This window comes from Taudactylus pleione, unplaced genomic scaffold (genome assembly GCF_031769625.1).
Source record: "Taudactylus pleione unplaced genomic scaffold, aTauple2 ptg000917l, whole genome shotgun sequence".
NCBI lineage: Eukaryota > Metazoa > Chordata > Amphibia > Anura > Myobatrachidae > Taudactylus > Taudactylus pleione.
Genome location: NW_028285318.1, coordinates 1,219,514 through 1,238,099, shown reverse-complemented (window position 1 = coordinate 1,238,099; position 18,586 = coordinate 1,219,514). Strand labels below are relative to the sequence as shown.

Sequence of the window (18,586 nt, the reverse complement as noted above, 5' to 3'; positions counted from 1 at the left end):
TATTATTTTTTTTTGCAGTCTTTAGCAATTTTGATTGATGTAAAAAATGTGGGAAAATCAATAGATTCCGTACAAATTTTTGCTTAATATCAATCATGAGAAGCAGGGGCAGACTGGCAACTTTTAGCCTGGGGGGCAAACACAAGCAAGTGGTCCTAGCTTTTCTACCAGCACATTGTGGAGCTTGGCCCCATAGGGTAACGCCATTTCCAATTTCAGCATCTACAGACACTGCAGTACCGCTTGGTCTTTCTTTAGACACCACCATCGGTGGCACCATCAAAACTTGCACCAGCCCTATTCTAGGTGAAGATCATCCGTCTGAGTATGGCTTCCAATGTGATCTATTACGCATCTCAATATGCTACCACTTTCACCAACACACCTGTGTCACTCTGATAGCACACCCATACTACACTGCATCTGATTAGCCAACCCCCTGTAATCATCCAGAAACGCCCAACACATTTCTAATACACTTCTCCATGCGTCTGTCTGTACTGCAAATCTGTATTAACACCATCGGGATGTATGTACGGTGAAACTCTGACACATGCACAGATGAAAAACATCACATCATATGTCGCCTGTAATAGGACAGGTGCAGCCAATGCTCTTTTATACAAAAGCAGAACACATTTGTTCTAATAGGTTGTAGGTTCCTATGGAACCCTTTATGAGCTGCAGCATCAAAACAAAAAGCAAACTTGGCTGACTTTATCAAATTCTTGCTGCATCCTTATCTTAAGGAAAAATAAATAAAAAAACAGGAGTGTCGGAGTGTGGACCGGACATAGCTAACTGCCATGAGGCGGGCAGAATGCGGCCGACCACCCTGATTGTGGCTGGGGAGCATCTTCTAGTCTGCCTCCTGACTGCGGGCAGTGGTGTGCTTGTCTGTAGGTGTCAGTGACAGCAGCATGGTATGTTAAGTAGTTAGAACACACTAACAGTCGAGGTAAGAATAGCCATACATGAGCACAGGTGTATTAATTAGAAGTGCCTCAGTTATTTTGGTTTAACCATCTATGCTCAAGCATGGATATCGCTAAAACCAGGATTGTTAGTGTACCTTGAGGACCGAGGTTGGTAAACACTGAGTTAGAGGAAATCCCTTTTTTTTTCTTAATAATTTATTTTTACTTAGGTATAACTTGCTCACAATGAAATATCATTGTGAGCAAGTTATAAATTTAAATACGTTCCAAGTTTACCTTTGGCAAGAAATGAACCCTGATAAGTGGAAGACACAATTACATTTCACACAAAACATTCTTTTATTTAATATAGCGCCACCAGCTTACCCAGGGCCTTATATATTTTATACCTATCATCTCCCTTCCATTATATATTTTATACCTATCATCTTCCCTTATATATTTTATACCTATCATCTCCCTTCCCTTATATATGTTATACCTATCATCTCCCTTCCCTTATATATGTTATACCTATCATCTCCCTTCCCTTATATATGTTATACCTATCATCTCCCTTCCCTTATATATTTTATACCTATCATCTCCCTTCCCTTATATATTTTATACCTATCTCCCTTCCCTTATATATGTTATACCTATCATCTTCCCTTATATATTTTATACCTATCATCTCCCTTCCCTTATATATGTTATACCTATCATCTCCCTTCCCTTATATATTTTATACCTATCATCTCCCTTTCCTTATATATTTTATACCTATTATCTCCCTTCCCTTATATATTTTATACCTATCATCTCCCTTCCCTTATATATGTTATACCTATCATCTCCCTTTCCTTAGATATTTTATACCTATCATCTCCCTTCCCTTATATATTTTATACCTATCATCTCCCTTCCCTTATATATTTTATACCTATCATCTCCCTTTCCTTATATATTTTATAACTATCATCTCCCTTCCCTTATATATTTTATACCTATCATCTACCCTTATATATTTTATACCTATCATCTCCCTTCCCTTATATATTTTATACCTATCATCTCCCTTCCCTTAAAAACATGCTCATAGATAGGCACTCTCAGTACTGAAAAAGTGAAAACATTATTTATTGAAGCTCACATATTCTTCAAGCGATAATCAGGTCGAAGTTTCGGGCCTCCTGGACCTTTGTCAAGACATAAAGAATCCAAACTGCACAAACACCACCAAAGACAAGCCTATCATCTCCCTTCCCTTATATATTTTATACCTATCATCTCCCTTCCCTTATATATTTTATACCTATCATCTCCCTTCTCTTATATATTTTACACCTATCATCTCCCTTCCCTTATATATGTTACACCTATCATCTCCCTTCTCTTATATATTTTACACCTATCATCTCCCTTCTCTTATATATTTTACACCTATCATCACCCTTCCCTTATATATTTTTTACCTATCATCTCCCTTCTCTTATATATTTTACACCTATCATCTCCCTTCCCTTATATATTTTATACCTATCATCTCCCTTCCCTTATATATTTTATACCTATCATCTCCCTTCCCTTATATATTTTATACCTATCATCTCCCTTCCCTTATATATGTTATACCTATCATCTCCCTTCCCTTATATATTTTATACCTATCATCTCCCTTCCCTTATACAGTATATTTACTCACCACCTCCCACATATGTTTTTTGCCCATCACCCCCTATATATTTTAAGTACTCTTTTAACTTACTTTTTGCTTGGCTAACTGTGGCTAAGGGTGGATTGTAAAAGATAGCAAGTTCCAGGGCAGCAGGTGCTCCTCTCGTTGCACAGGCAGGACTCAGGAGGCGGAGCAGTCAGGATCGATAAAGGGAGCCAGGGACTTGCGCGCCGCCTTGACTCTCAGAGAGGGGTCACAGAAAAGGAAGGAGGAAATGAACGGAAAGGAGAATTTAGTGGGAGAGGCAGTGGCGTAACTAGGGTATTTGGAGCCCAGGGCAAATTTGAAAAGGGAGCCCCCTCCTCCCCGATATGCGCGCGGCAAAAAAATAGGCGTGGTCACTTAAAAATGGGGCGTGTCAACATGACACACCCCTTTATTTTCATACTGAACATTCCTATCCATATGCACCTTAACCCCAGTAGAACCCCTTATACAGTACCCCCAGTATGCAGTTGTGGTCCCTCTTATGCAGGCCCATAGTAGTGCCCCTTATACAGTATCCCCAGTAGTGGTCCCCCTTATACAGCTCCCAATTAGTTCCCCTTACTCAGTACCCCCAGTAGTGACCCCCCAAATGCAGTGCTCCATGTAGTGTTCCCCCATATGCAGTGCCCCCAGTAGCAGTCCCCACAATGCAGTGCGCCCAGTAGCGGTATCCCCTTATGCAGTGCCCTTTATATGGTGCCCCCAGTAGTAGTCCCCCCCCTATGCAGTGCCCTTTATATAGTGCCCCCAGCAGTAGTCCCCCCCCATGCAGTTTTCCCAGTAGTGGTCCCCTTATGCAGGCACCCAGTAGTGATCCCCCCTATCCAGTGCCCCCTGTAGTGGCCCTTCCTATTATTGCTCCCAGTAGTGGTCCCCTGAGTGCAGTGCCTCTAGTAGTAGGTCCCTTTTATAATGCCCCCAGTGGTAGTTCTCCCCCAAGTAGTAGTCCCCAGTAGAGGTTCCCCCTCCCGATTAAGTGCCCCCAGTAGTAGCCCCCCCAGTAGAGGTCCTCCCAATAATGGTGCTCCCAGTAGTAGCCACCCCTCCCCAGTTGTGCCCCCACCCCCAGTAGAGGTCCCCCCAGTAGTAGCCACCCCCCTTCCCCGTTGTGCCCCAAGTAGTGCAGATAGGTTAAAAAAAATATATATATAAAAATATACTTACCTGAATCCACGCTGCTGCTGCTCCGGTCCGCGACACCGCTCCCGCCGCCCGCCAGTCCTCCCGTGCTGGCGCGCTCAGCATTATGGGACAGACGTCATGATGTCTGTCCCATTACCCACTGCAGGAGCCGGACGGAAGCCCGGCTCTTGCAGTGGGTGCTGCAGCAGTCAATGAGAGTCTATCTGACTCTCATTGGCTACTGTTTAACACACGCATCGCCGCCAGCGCTGGCGGCGATGCGTGTGTTATGCACAGCCTGAGCCCGCCTCCTAGCGCTATTGGGCAAGTGCTCAGGGGGAGGGAACGGGCTCAGCTGTGAAGCACAGGACCGGCGCTGGAAGTCTAACGCCGGTCCTGTGTAAATGTGTAGCGCTGACCGCACTCATTGCGATCGGCGCTACACTGGCTAACTAGGGCGGGCGGGCCGGTACCGTGGCCGGCGGCGCCCCCCCCCTGCGCCGCCGGTCCCACGGCGCCCAGGGCACTCACCCCGCTTGCCCTGCCCTAGTTACGCCACTGGGGAGAGGATCACGTGTTGCCAGAGCTCTCGGCAAAGGGTAAAGGCCATGGGAGGAGCTGCTGCTGCTGCACCTAGGCATGCGGAGCAGCCCTACCGCAGTCATATTTTTTACCTTAACCACAGAATGAGCGGCCTCTGATAGCTTCACGATAGGAGCTCAAGTGAGCTCCGATCTCGGAAGCCATAATTCAGCCGGCCCAGAGGACGCAGCATGGGACCGTCCCAGCCGTCTCTTACAGAGTGCAGTGGCGGCCCTAGTGCTGCACAATTGTACCGGCACCCTGCCCCCCGGCCCAGCCCGCCCCTGATGAGAAGTAATCATGAGGTTATTTATTAAATCTCTTAAAATATTTGAAACAGTGATAAATAAAACCTTTGGACTATCACTCATGGTTCAGTAGACAAAACCACTCTTTGTTTGATTAGCTGTTTAGACTGTATACTTATCAGCTTCCTGAAGTGTTTATAATACTTTGAATGTGATTACGTGTCTTTGTACAATATAAGTAAGTTAACACCCAGCTATTAAGAACAATAAATAAAGGTGAGTTCCAAGTACTAAGATGTCGTAGGTACTCTTTGTTGTTGTAACTATGAGCATTTCATATTTATATTACGATTGCTATGTAACACTTCAAAGGGACACTTTATATTAAAGCTCAAATCCACATACAAAGGTTTTATTTCTTTAAACAGCTAATTAAACTTAGTTGTCCTCCTACAAATCATTATCTCAATTTCAAGATCTCTGTGGTGGACATAAAGTATGGCTGCCACTCACACCCAGGCTCCCAACAATCACAAAACTTTCACCATGAGACTGAAGGACCACCTGATCACCCTCCTCAATCCTGAAAAGGATAATTGCATAATTGGTCACAACTACAGGGGACACTGCATATGGGCATAACTACAGGGGCACTGCATAAACAACTACAGGGGCACTGCATATGGCCACAACTACAGGGGCATTGCAATGACAGGGGCACTGCATATGGGCTCAGCTACAGGGGGCACTGCATATGGGCTCAGCTACAGGGGGCACTGCATATGACCTCAACTACAGGGAGCACTGCATATGGGAACAACTACAGGGGCACAGCATATGAGCACAATGACAGGGGCACTGCATATGGGCACAATGACAGGGGCACTGCATATGGGCACAAAGATGGGGCCCTGCATAAGGAACACTACTAAAGGGGGGTATTGCATAAGGGGCACTACTACCAGGGGCATTGCATAAGGGGCACTATTACAGGAAGCACTGCATAATGGGCACAACTACAGGCACTACTACAGGGGGCACTGCATAAGGGGCATTAACTTGATACATGCAGTTTACAGGTTATAAGCTATGGTCCCTATAATCTAGTTCTACACGGACATAGAAACTATGCAACCTGTCTTGAGCTGATGTGACAGACTGGCAGGTTCGGAATGGAGGGTTAGTGAGGTAGATCTTTCAGGGTGAGATGTAATGGGCATTACTGTGTGGCATAATGTGTAAGGGGCATTACTGTGTGGCACAATGTGCTATTAGTGGTATTAGTGTGGCATAATGTGTTATAAAGGGCATTGCTGTATGGCATGTGTTATAAGGGGCATTATTGTGTGGCATTATGTGTTATAAGGGGCATTATTGAGTGGCATAATGTGTAAAGGGCATTATTGAGTGGCATAATGTGTAAGGGGAATTACTGTGTGGCAAAGTGTGTTGTAAGGGGCATTACTGTGTTGCACATTGTGTTATAAGGGCCATTACTTAGTGTGACATAATGTGTGAGGGGCATTTCTGTGTGGCACAATGGGCTATTAGGGGTATTACTTAGTGTGGCATAATGTGTTATAAAGGGCATTACTGTGTGGCATTATGTGTTATAAGGGACATTATTATGTGGCATAGTGTGTTGTAAGGGGCATCACTGTGTGGCATAATGTGTTATAGGGGCATAACTTAGTGTGGCTTAATGTGTAAGGGGCATTACTGTATCACAAAATCACACACCTTTTTACGGGAGTGCGCATGCCAGAGGTGCGCGCATAAAAATGTAATCTTTCGGTTTTTGGGGGGTTTCTTGGGGGGGGGGGTCATTTGAAATGCAGATTGTAGTGTGATATTTTTGCCTGAATTCACATTGCAAATATAGGCAATATCACAGGGATTTATCAAAAATCCCTTGCAGGGACAGAGCTTGTGATAAAGCTCTGTCCCTGCGAATCCCCTCTGTAGTATTATCAGTATCTTTTGCAAAAAAATACAGCGAGAAGGTGCCACGCATGCGCTGACTGGCTTGCCATACAAACCCCCCTGTGATCGCCACCCTCCCCCATGCGACTCCCTAGACCCCCATCTTACTGTCACATACCTCCCGTGATCGCTACTCCGTTGATGTCCTACCCCGGGGCTTTGGTCAGCTGGTCTCCCATCCTGCAGTTCTATGCAGCATCTGACCAGGGTCACAGTGCCGAGCCAGGAGACCAGCTGACCGGAGCCCGGGAGGACATCGCCGAGCACCAATCACCCTGGATGTAGGTAAGTGTTTGTTCTTGTTTTCTGAAATGATCAACTTCTATTTAGACAATACAGCTGATCACTGGGACCCGGTTCTGCTCTGCCTGTTAGAGCAGAGCAGGAGTTGGGGGAAACCCTGGATAACGCCACTTCCAGGTGGCGTTATTATCACAGGGCTTTCCCTGGTATTTTTTCACATTTTATTTTTAGTAACTTTGTTCGGATCACATTTCCCATTACAATTATGGGAAATGCGATCTGCTTACTAAAAATAAGTGATACTTAGGGGTTGGAGTAGAATTTTATGAATTCTACTCCAATTGCCCTGTAATAACTATAGGTGATACTAAAATAATGTGAGAAGTGTGTGAAAAATAATGTTAATAAATAGAGCCCTGTGTGACTAGCTGGCTAGTACCAATAATATGTACAGACTGCAGATTTATGGATTTATACAGAGTGGCATTGCAGTGGTGACACAGCAGGTATAACTGGCATGCAGTGCTTTATCATTTAAAATGTTTGACCTATATAAGTCTAACTAGATAGAATATTTTAAACTTATGTGGGTGGCTACAAATCTTTATGAAGGAGGGTGGAATTAATGTGTAAATTATTCGTTCTATCGACGAGTGGTATGTCGTGAGTGCATCTACGAATGTATATAACCGATATGCCTGGGAACGATGTTGTTCTCAGACATATCAGGTCAGCCTTGCAGCACAGCTGATGCTGATATATCTGAAAGCTATATCGGTGCATCTGGCTTTGTATGCCAACACTCTATCAGAGCCAAAATCACTCCCACTGACATCACTAGTGATGTCGGTGGGCCGGCTTCTGACGGGAGGCGTTCCCGTGGGAACGCCCCCGTCAGGGAGGCACGCCCACCAAAGGGGGCGTGCTGTCAATCAACATCGACAGCACGCCCCCTTTGATCAGACACAACGAGCGAAGAACTTTCCTTCGCTCGTCGCGTCTGGCGCATGCGCACGACGGAGCTCCCTCCGTCGTGCGCATGCTCAGTGCAGAACATCGACCCACTTGCGAGCGGACAGCCGCTCGCGAGTGGGTCTGAATCAGGGCCTTAATTTTAGTCACTGAGGTCTATCCATGGGTGAATGGAATATACAAAAATACAGCAGAGAGCCCAGTACTAAGAGAAAATAAAAGCTCTTTAGATCTGAGGTTCTGGAGTTGATGATGATGCATATCAATGTACCATGCTAGGATCTGAGTTGCAGAGTGGACATTGCCATGTTAATGTTGGATTGGCACACATTACTAGTTAGTGAAAAAAGCCTGTGCCATTGCTGCTGTGTTTCATTCAGTCTGATTGGTAATATGTGCATTTTCTTCTATTCTATTTTAGGTTTCTTGCTGTGACTCCCTGGAGAATCTATCACTTATTGTCACTCTTTTTACTTGGACACGTTATGGTTCAGATTATTAAACATTTTATACTGTCCAGAAATAGAGGTAAGAAATTCCTTTAATGTGGTAAAACCAAATAGCGAAGGGATAACAGATCATTTTAGTTGTTTTTATCATATAGTTTACAAAATGCATAGATTGGATTCCAAACCAAGAGACTGAGAAATGCATCCAACAAACATCAAAAGAGAAATTGTTCTTTATGAGAATAGTTTTTTTTTTTAATGCATGTTTATGGAATAACCTTTATCCTTATATTCTGTTTATAACTACCCTTTGTCTTCTAGCTTTCCGTCTGTTACCGACCCAAGTAGATTATTTTTTCTCTATACCTAGTACTACCATGTTGTGTACCTGTTATGTGGGACAAGAGTGAATGATTTAACAAATAATATAAAGGCGGAGATATGTCCAAACATCCTTAATTTTACTTTGTGTAAGTCATTGATTAGACCAAAAACTAAACATGGGAAGTTTTCTATACCAGCCTGTAATAAAGGTATAGGAAACCCTGAATTGGAAGAAAACCTTGTAATCTTATATATAAAGAGAACAGAGGTGTTAAAGAAAGGCAAGATAAATTGGGGTTCTTTACATTGAGAGGAAAATGGCCATAGAGGTGACCAAATTAGAATGTACTTATATGTTAAGGATTACCAAATGTTATTTACCAAACACTGGCCCTGATTCAGAGCCGGACGCTCTGACAGAGCGCTCGCTGTGAATCAGGGCCGTCCTTCCTGATTTTAGAACGGCCTCCTGGCTGCTCGCATAGCTGTGGGTGATCACCCACAGCTATAGCGAGCGGCCAAAAAGATGATCGCGATGGTCAAGACCATCGCGACCATCGGGCTTGCTACGAGACCCTTGTGGTAGGGTCTCGTCTGCCGCAAGCCCTGGAGTGCTTTTGGCTCTATCAGAGCCAAAAGCACTCCCACTGACATCACTTGTGATGTCAGTGGGGCCGGCCCCAGACGGTAGGCGTTCCCATGGGAACGCCTCCGTCTGGGCAGGCACGCCCCCGGCACGCCCACCAAAGAGGGCGTGCTGTCACTCACCATCGACAGCACGCCCCCTTTGTAGCGAGACCCATAGCGACGGCTTGCCCATCGCTATCCGGGTCTCGCGCATGCGCACGATGGAGCCGGGTCTCGCGCATGCGCACTGGCCCAACATCGACCCGCTTGCAAGCGGGTCTGATTCAGGCCCACAGGTCAAATGACAAGGTTTTCTCAAGTGTCGGCCGCACTGGCCAGTTGTTGCTCTAGCACCACTGCATTTCAGAAATCTCCTTTCATCCCTGCAGAAATAGTCATTTTAGAGGTGCTATGCATGAAGGAGGGGTATATATCTCCCATAAAGCAGGGGTCACGGGCATTGGAACTTTGCTGTTCTAATATGTGGGAGAGGTGGGTTTTATTTTAAACATTTAAATACTGTGTGTTTGAGATGTAAAATCCTTTGGTTCATACTCTTATTTGTTTTTCAGGTGTACAGCTATGGAAAGGCTTTGTCAGAAGGTATGATACATTTTGATGCATATATAGATTTGTACTGTATTATTCTGTTTTTCCTTTTTGCTGTTTTCCAGTTTTGTTGTTACATGCCGAAATAGAGATGTTTTTAAAACATGCAAAAAAGTTCCTCCCCAATTAGCCTTTACCTGGATATAGTCTTCACCAAGGAATATTCAGTGTCTCTACCCATTAACTGTCTGGCATATTTTTGGCATGATATCAACAACTGAATTGTTTTCAGTAGTCATAGCATTTATTTGTGGTTAGGTCTAAAGTGAAGTGGGCTACAGGACCTCTGACGTCACAAACATGTCACTCGTGACAACAGGGGGAGGAGCAAGGGACAGAACAGGTTTATATTCCCCTTCTATGCCCATGTGAATAGTAAAAGTGGTAGCTGCCCGGTCCTGCTCAGGTGATCACATGGTTGTGACGTCAGAGATCCTTCTGCCAACTTGGATCTAGCATCAACCATACCAAAGTCAAGGTCAACTTTTCCATAGCATAGATTGTACTGGCTACAGAATACTTTGACCACTTTGCCTAAACCAGCTACACTTCTATTCTCTACAATGTGATCTTTTTGTCCTTAGTCTCTTAGGGGTATATTTACTAAGCCGTTTTCCAGCGTTTCTGGCCACTGAATTTAAAAGAACAATAATATTAAATGCAAATACTCCTGGTTTTGCATTTGACATCATTGTCCTTTTAAATCCAATGGCTAGAACTGCTGACAAACCCAGTGTCGGAATGGAGCATGAAGGGCCCACTAAATTAGTAAATATACCCCACAGGGTGAATCCTGTAGACCAGGGCCGGTCCGGTGTTAAACCCTGGCCAAGCAACTCCGGCGGCCTGAAAGATGGGGACGTGCCGCGAGGCCAGGCCCCCATGACTTGCGACACGCCCAGTGAGATGTAACCACACCCATTTTGTGGCAAGGCAACGCCCCGTTTTGCAAGCATGCATGCAGTGGGACTGCCAGGGCTGATCAGCAACCCCAGTTCGTTCCTGCTGTAGACAGTAAACTAAATGATTTGTAGTTATGTGCTGTAAACTAAAAGATTTGTGGTTATGTGCTGTATAATGCATTAATATAAATAATAATGAATGTTTATTTTGTCTACCATGTGAAGAGGTTAGCTTAAAACAAAATCTGGAAGTAGCAGAAGTTAGAACATCACTATGTATGGGCAGGTCCGTATAGAGTGGTGCTGGGCCTGGGTACTGTAGGCAACATGACCTAATTGTGGTGGCTTGGTCATGCCCCCCTACAAAATAATAGGATGTTTGTCTCCTCTTCACTGAGCCTCTCAGCCAGGGGCAGATCCAGTGCAATACCCCCTCCACATTCCCCCTTTCCATGCACATCATGCAGCTGCAGGCAGAGGAGACTACTGCTATGATCATCGACACTGATGGGGGAAGTGGACCTGGGCCCCTCCAACAAGGCCGGGGATTTTGTTTTGTTATTAAAGAGGGATAAAAAAAGTAGATAATGTTATTGTCTGATCATAGCATAGTTTTGTCTGGTAATTAATTTGTCTATTTCCACGTCGTCTCCACATTGTACAGTGCCATGATTCCTCTGTCACTTTTTGCACTCATTTCTTTTTAATTTATTATTTATTTATTTTTGGGGGGATCCTCTTTCCCATGTCTGAATTAGTCACCTTACCAAATTTAGTGACATCCTGGTTGTTAAATCAAGCTACAGCTGGCTCTGAATACGGGAATTTTAACTATGGCCACCCTATATATATTTGCATCTGCTTTGCAAATTCACCAATCCACTTGGGTACTTATTATCTGTTATTATCTGTTTCCTTTGTGTACTGCTAGTTTTAGCATTTTGTGAATATTCGTTGAAACTACGCCTCTAGTTGCAAACCAGTCTCAAGTTTTTTGAGTAGTTTCCGCACTGTGGCCCTGATTCAGAACCGGACGCTCTGACAGAGCGCTCGCTCTGAATCAGGGCGTTTTTTTTATGGAGCGGCCTCCTGGCCGCTCGCATTGCTGTGGGTTGCCTCCCACAGCTAATGCGAGCAGCCAGGTTGATGGTCGCGATGGTCAAGACCATTGCGACCATCGGGCTTGCGATGGGACCCTTGTGGTAGGGTCTCGTGGCCGCAAGCCCCAGAGAGCTTTCGGCTCTAACAGAGCCGAAAGCTCTCCCACTGACATCACTTGTGATGTCAGTGGGGCCGCCCCCAGACGGTAGACGTTCTCATGGGAACGCCTCTGTCTGGGCAGCCACCCCTCCTGCCCGCCCACTCAACATCGACAGCACGCACCCTTTAGTGTGAGACCCGGAGCGACGGATTGCAATCCGTCGCTATCCAGGTCTCGCGCATGCACATGACGGAGCCGGCTCCGTCGTGCGCATGCGCTCTGGGCCACCATCGACCCGATTGCGACCGGGTCTGAATCAGGCCCTGTGTTAGTTTGCACTTATATTAGAAATGAACTCCCATGAAGTATACAGATTTTCAGATTTCACGCAGATAGCATAATATAGTATAGACAAAAGGAAGAAAAAGAAACTCTATTGTGTGAGCACTCTTGATAAATATGGATAAAGGGGCAGCTAGAAATATAAATTAGCCCCTAAAATATAACTTTTAATGAGAACAATTAAAACGATAGGTCATCTATTAATTGATGACCATATCTGACCCAACAAAGACATTTGAATTCTAACATACAAAAACACATAAAACATATAACACAATAACAATGGCATTAAATCAATACTGTAATATTCTCTAATAGAGATAAAGAAGCAAATATAATATCCTCCTCAATGGCGAAATATAAAAAAAGGTAATGTAATCAGCATTTCAATAAAGAATTAATGAATTAACTGCATACTAGTTTGTGTCCTTTTTAATGCATCATTCATCTGACTTTTACGTGTGGAATCAAAATAGAAAAAGTCAGAGCATAGGACTGCTACTCCTCATTCTACTGCTCTTCACCTCTGCTAAAAGTTATCTATGAAGAGTGAGAGATTGCCGGAGAGCAGGTTGCCCTTAGAAACAACAGATAAACGGGGACTTTACTCACATTTCATTTCTGCTTTTGGGTGTCATACTGTCGCATAGGACACCCAATGAGAGAACTACTTTAATGAGATTGCCCGCAGTTTAATAGAGTGAAAGAAGCAATAATAGACAGTAATGTTTACATGTGAATTCAATAGTAGAAAATATGTAAAACACCCAATATAATACTCGGGTCTTTCTGATAAATGCTAAACATACTGTGGGAATTCTGTATGTATATCTCTGTTACTTACATATCCATCTCATAAATAATCACCTGTAAGTACAGAGTAATATCATCAAGGAGATATGAACACAATTATTTACATACCAACTCCCTATTTAGGCTGCCAGCAGTGTTACAACATGAGTTCTATGGGTTAGTACAGTCATATTTAATAGTTCAACAAAGTGGAAGAGACATTAACAAACAGAAACATACATATATATATATATGATATAAATGAATAGTTGCCAACTGTCCCTAACTAAATGGAGCAGTCTGATTTTTTTTTTCAATGCAATTTATCTTATCCCACAATTTATTAAAGATGAAAATTTAAAGTATAATATTATTTATTACCAGTTATTTATATAGCGCACTCATATTCCGCAGCGCTTTACAGAGAATATTTGGCCATTCACATCAGTCCCTGCCCTAGGTGAGCTTACAATCTATATTCCCTACCACATGCTCACATACACAAGAGGGTTAATTTTGTTGAGAGCCAATTAGCCTACCAGTATATTTTTGGAGTATGGGAGGAAAGTGGAGCACCCGAAGGAAACCCACGCAAGCACAGGGAGAAAAAACAAGCTCCACACAGTTAGAGCCGTGGTGGGAACTGAACCCACGATCTCAGTGCTGTGAGGCAGTAATGCTAACCATTACACCATCTGTGCTGCCCTAATAGACCGGCATTATTATCCCGCAATTTATTAAATATGAACATTTTAAGTATAATAGATCTGCATTATGTTCTTGTCAAGTGGTGTTTCCCTTCTCAGATTAACAGTTATAATGTTTAAGGGCTTTTGACCAGGGGCAGATTAGGTTAAAAAACCAGCCAGAGAAATATCTGGGAGCAGAGTTATTGGTGTTAGGGTCTGTTGAGGGGGCTGGATCTGGCAAGGGGGACGGGACACTCCCTCCTCAGAAGCGAGAGCTTTTTCACCATTGAAACTGCCCATATTAGTTTTCTTAGAATCTATACATATGGGCAGGGCCGGATTAAGGTCTGTGGGGGTCCCTGGGCAACAAACATGTAAGGCCCCTATCAATAAAAGTTGAATATATATATATATATGTTGACTCTAGTCCAATGCCCTAGAGAAAGGGCACATCTAGGCGCGCACGCCCGAAAAGGAAGCATGGCCAATGAAAAGGGGACGTGTCTTTAAGACACGCCCCCTTTTTGTCACTCTTGGGGGCGTTCCGGGCTGCCCCCAAGCCCTGCTGTCAGTGTGAATGCATGCGCCCGGCATCCTTTCACCAGCAGTTTTCCTCACCTGCGGGACACTGCGACCCGCGGGTGGGGACGGCAAATGCAGGCTGTTTCAGCAGGGCGCTGCATCGGAGGGCAGGGTGCTTTTTGCCTTTTAGAAATAGGTTAAAACAGCCTTGCTGGACTGCTATATATATATATATATATTTATATATATATATATACTGTTTATATAAATATATTGTGATAGGATCCCTGGTAAAGTGGTCTGTGGCAGGTACATTTGTCCCAGATTCCTGTCTTTTGTGTTTTAACCCCCCAGGAGAAAGTCTGCAGTGTAGCAGGCTTGAGTTTCGGCTTTTTGAAAAGCCGGTTTGGGACCTGGGGGTTGTGGGTGAGAGGAGAGGGAGGGCTCCACCCACGGCCACTCCAGGTTTTGGTTCTCGCAGCCTGGTACAGGCTTGTTAGTTTTTCACCTGAGAGTGGCCAATATAAGCCTAGTGTGTTTAGAGCTGATTGTCTCACCTGGGAGAGCAGACAGGGAGTTTGCTCAGAGACACTTGGATACCTAACTGTGAGTGTTGTGCTGTGCTTTTGTTGCTGGCGAGGGCATTAGGCCCTGCCAGGTTCTGGTAGTGAGGGAACTACCTGTGAAGTTAGTGCCCCGACAGGGCTAGGAATTATATTTATGTTTTCTTTATGTTTCTGACATTGTACAATAAAGACTGGCGCCGACCAGCTTGTACTTGCATCCAGACTGGTGCGCTGCTTCCCTGCTGCTGTGTGTGTGTGTACGGAAGGAGTCCTCTACCCAGGAGAGGGATCCCCTAACCTAACTGTGTCACAATATGGTGGAGAATGCGGGCACCCACACACACTGAAGTTGCAGCAAGAGGAAAACTTTCCGTTTAAAAATTAAAGGGACAGACACCCAATTTGTGAGTGTGGAAATAACGCTGTGTCCTTGGAGTCCCATAGAGGAGGCGTCAACCCATGCTCAGAGAGGCAAGGTTCAGCTTCCAACCTACACCCCAGGACAAAATGGAGGACATTATTAAAGCCCTGCTCCAAGCTACAGCAGCTCAGCAGGAATCTACCAGAGCTCAGCAGGAATCTACCAGGGCTCTGCAGGAATCCACCAGGGTGCAACTGTCGGCCTTGGAGACAGCCCAGGGGCAGCAAGAGGTTGCCATCGAGGAAACCCGCCGGGCCTTAGCGGAAAACAGCCAGGCCATAAAAGAGGTGGTACAGCACCTGATCGCCCGGCCCAGAGATGTTGGTACTGGTCCTCCCACCACCACTCACTCCGTACGAGCCAGTCACTTCCTCCAGAAGATGACTTCGGGCGATGATGTGGAGGCCTATCTCACCGCATTTGAAAGAACGGCCGAAAGGGAGAGTTGGCCCAAGGAGCAGTGGGCAAGTCTGGTGGCACCTTTTTTGTCTGGGGAGCCACAAAAGGCCTATTTTGACTTATGCCTGGCTGATGCCAAGGACTATAAAAAACTAAAACAGGAGATCCTAACTCGCTTGGGAGTCACCACCTTTGTTCGTGCCCAACGGGTCCACCGCTGGGAGTCCCATATGGACAAGCCTCCACGTTCACAGATGCATGACCTCGTCCATCTGTCCACAAAATGGCTACAGCCCGAGACGCTGACGGGACCACAGATCGTGAAAAGGGTCGTGATGGACCGGTACCTGCGATCATTACCTGCGACTCTGCGCAAGTGGGTGAGCCATGCAGACCCTAAGTCCACAGACCAGTTGGTCGAGCTGGTGGAGAGGTACGTGGCGGCTGAGGAGCTGATGAGTATGCCCCACCGAGCCCCGATGGCGCACCGGCGAACTCCCACAGACAAGACATTAAAACACATGCTTAGGAAAGTGGTCGACAAGGATGGTAGGGATTGGGACTACTTATTGCCGTATTTATTGTTGGCCATAAGAGAAGTTCCCCAGTCCTCCACCGGGTTTTCACCCTTCGACTTGTTGTATGGGAGACACCCAAGGGGGTTACTAGACATTGTCAAAGAGACATGGGAGGGGCAGTCTAGTCCTTACAAAACGGTGATTGAGTATGTTTCTCAAATGCAGGAGAGAATTGCTGCGGTAGTGCCAATAGTGAGAGAGCACCTGGAACAGGCTCAACAGGCACAGCAGAGGGTATACAACCGCAATGCTCAGTTACGCAGCTTTGCTCCTGGGGACAGAGTGTTAGTATTGGTTCCCACTGTGGAAAATAAACTTTTGGCTAAATGGCAAGGGCCCTTTGAAATCTTAGAAAGAGTGGGGCAGGTCAATTTCAAAGTTTACCAGCCGGGGAAAAGAAAGCCGGAACAGATATACCATATAAATCTGTTAAAGCCCTGGAAAGATAGAACGGTACTGTCGGCCGTCCGAGACCCTCCAGTAAGTCCAGGGCCCTTAGTTCCCGAAGTGACAGTGGCAAAAACCCTGTCGGCAATTCAACAACAAGAGGTCAAGGAGTTTCTGATTAGAAATAGGGTGCTGTTCTCTGACGTACCTGGGAAAACCTCGGTCATTAAACATGACATCATCACTGACCCAGGGGTTAAAGTTAATCTAAAGCCCTATAGGTTACCAGAAGCACAAAGAGAATCGGTGTCGAAAGAAATTAAAAATATGCTAGAGTTAGGGGTTATTGAAGAATCACATAGTGAATGGTCAAGTCCCATTGTGTTGATTCCAAAGCCCGACGGGAGTGTGCGTTTCTGCAATGACTTCCGAAAGTTGAACAGTGTTTCAAAATTCGATGCCTACCCGACGCCAAGAGTGGATGAACTGATTAAGAGACTAGGGACGGCAAGGTATTTAACCACTCTTGACCTAACCAAAGGGTATTGGCAAGTACCGTTAACCGGGAGCACCAAACAAAAGACCGGTTTTTCAGCACCAGAGGGCTTGTTTCAGTACAAGATGTTGCCCTTCGGGCTACATGGGGCACCTGCTACCTTCCAAAGAATGATGGACAGGATTCTAAGGCCCCATAGACGGTATGCGGCTGCTTATCTAGATGACGTGGTCGTTCATAGTCCTGATTGGCAGTCTCACTTACCCAGGGTACAAGCAGTGTTGGACTTCATCTATAAGGCAGGTTTGACAGCCAACCCAAAAAAGTGTTGTCTAGGCATGGAGGAAGTAAAATATCTGGGATACACCATTGGCAGAGGCCTGATAAAGCCTCAGCTCAATAAAGTTGATGCCATACAAAACTGGCCACGGCCTCTGAATAAGAAGCAGGTGAGAGCCTTCTTGGGAATTACGGGGTACTACAGGAGGTTTATACCCAACTTTGCCACCATGGCAGTCCCACTGACTGACCTGACCAAAGGCAAACAAAAAGTCATGGTAGAATGGAGTCCTGAGGCAGAGAAAGCTTTTCAGGAGTTGAAAGTAGCATTATGTTCCCAACCAGTCCTGATGACTCCTAATTTTGAAAGGGAATTCATAGTACAAACCGATGCATCATAAGTAGGTATAGGAGTGGTCCTGTCCCAGAACAAGGAGGGTGAGGAACACCCTATTTTCTATCTTAGCAGAAAGTTGAATGTACATGAGAGAAACTATGCCACAGTGGAGAAGGAGGCGTTGGCCATAAAGTGGGCGTTAGAGGCTCTCAGGTACTACTTGGTCGGAAGAAAGTTCAACTTGATCACTGACCATGCCCCTCTGAAGTGGATGTCTGAAAATAAGGACAGTAATGCGAGAATTACAAGATGGTTCTTGGCGTTACAAACTTTTAAATTTTCAGTGGAACACAGGCCAGGAAGCCAGCTGGCCAATGCTGACGCGTTGTCACGCGTTCATTGTTTGGGGGCTTCAGTTGTTCCGCCCCACAGGTCGAAACAAAGGGGGGGGATATGTGATAGGATCACTGGTAAAGTGGTCTGTGGCAGGTACATTTGTCCCAGATTCCTGTCTTTTGTGTTTTAAACCCCCAGGAGAAAGTCTGCAGTGTAGCAGGCTTGAGTTTCGGCTTTTTGAAAAGCCCGTTTGGAACCTGGGGGTTGTGGGTGAGAGGAGAGGGAGGGCTCCACCCACGGCCACTCCAGGTTTTGGTTCTCGCAGCCTGGTACAGGCTTGTTAGTTTTTCACCTGAGAGTGGCCAATATAAGCCTAGTGTGTTTAGAGCTGATTGTCTCACCTGGGAGAGCAGACAGGGAGTTTGCTCAGAGACACTTGGATACCTAACTGTGAGTGTTGTGCTGTGCTTTTGTTGCTGGCGAGGGCATTAGACCCTGCCAGGTTCTGGTAGTGAGGGAACTACCTGTGAAGTTAGT

At 45.3% G+C, this 18,586-nt stretch overlaps 1 protein-coding gene across 1 annotated transcript in view; it reads left to right on the top strand.

Annotated features, from left to right (window-relative positions):
* The window catches only part of LOC148473412 (reticulophagy regulator 1-like), a 98,314-nt gene that overhangs the window by 52,218 nt on the left and 27,510 nt on the right, over positions 1-18,586 (top strand). Inside the window, exons 2-3 of the mRNA XM_088459629.1 lie at positions 8,215-8,321; positions 9,766-9,796. Coding sequence (XP_088315755.1) covers positions 8,215-8,321; positions 9,766-9,796 — 138 coding nt within the window. The remainder of the gene's footprint in view (positions 1-8,214; positions 8,322-9,765; positions 9,797-18,586) is intronic.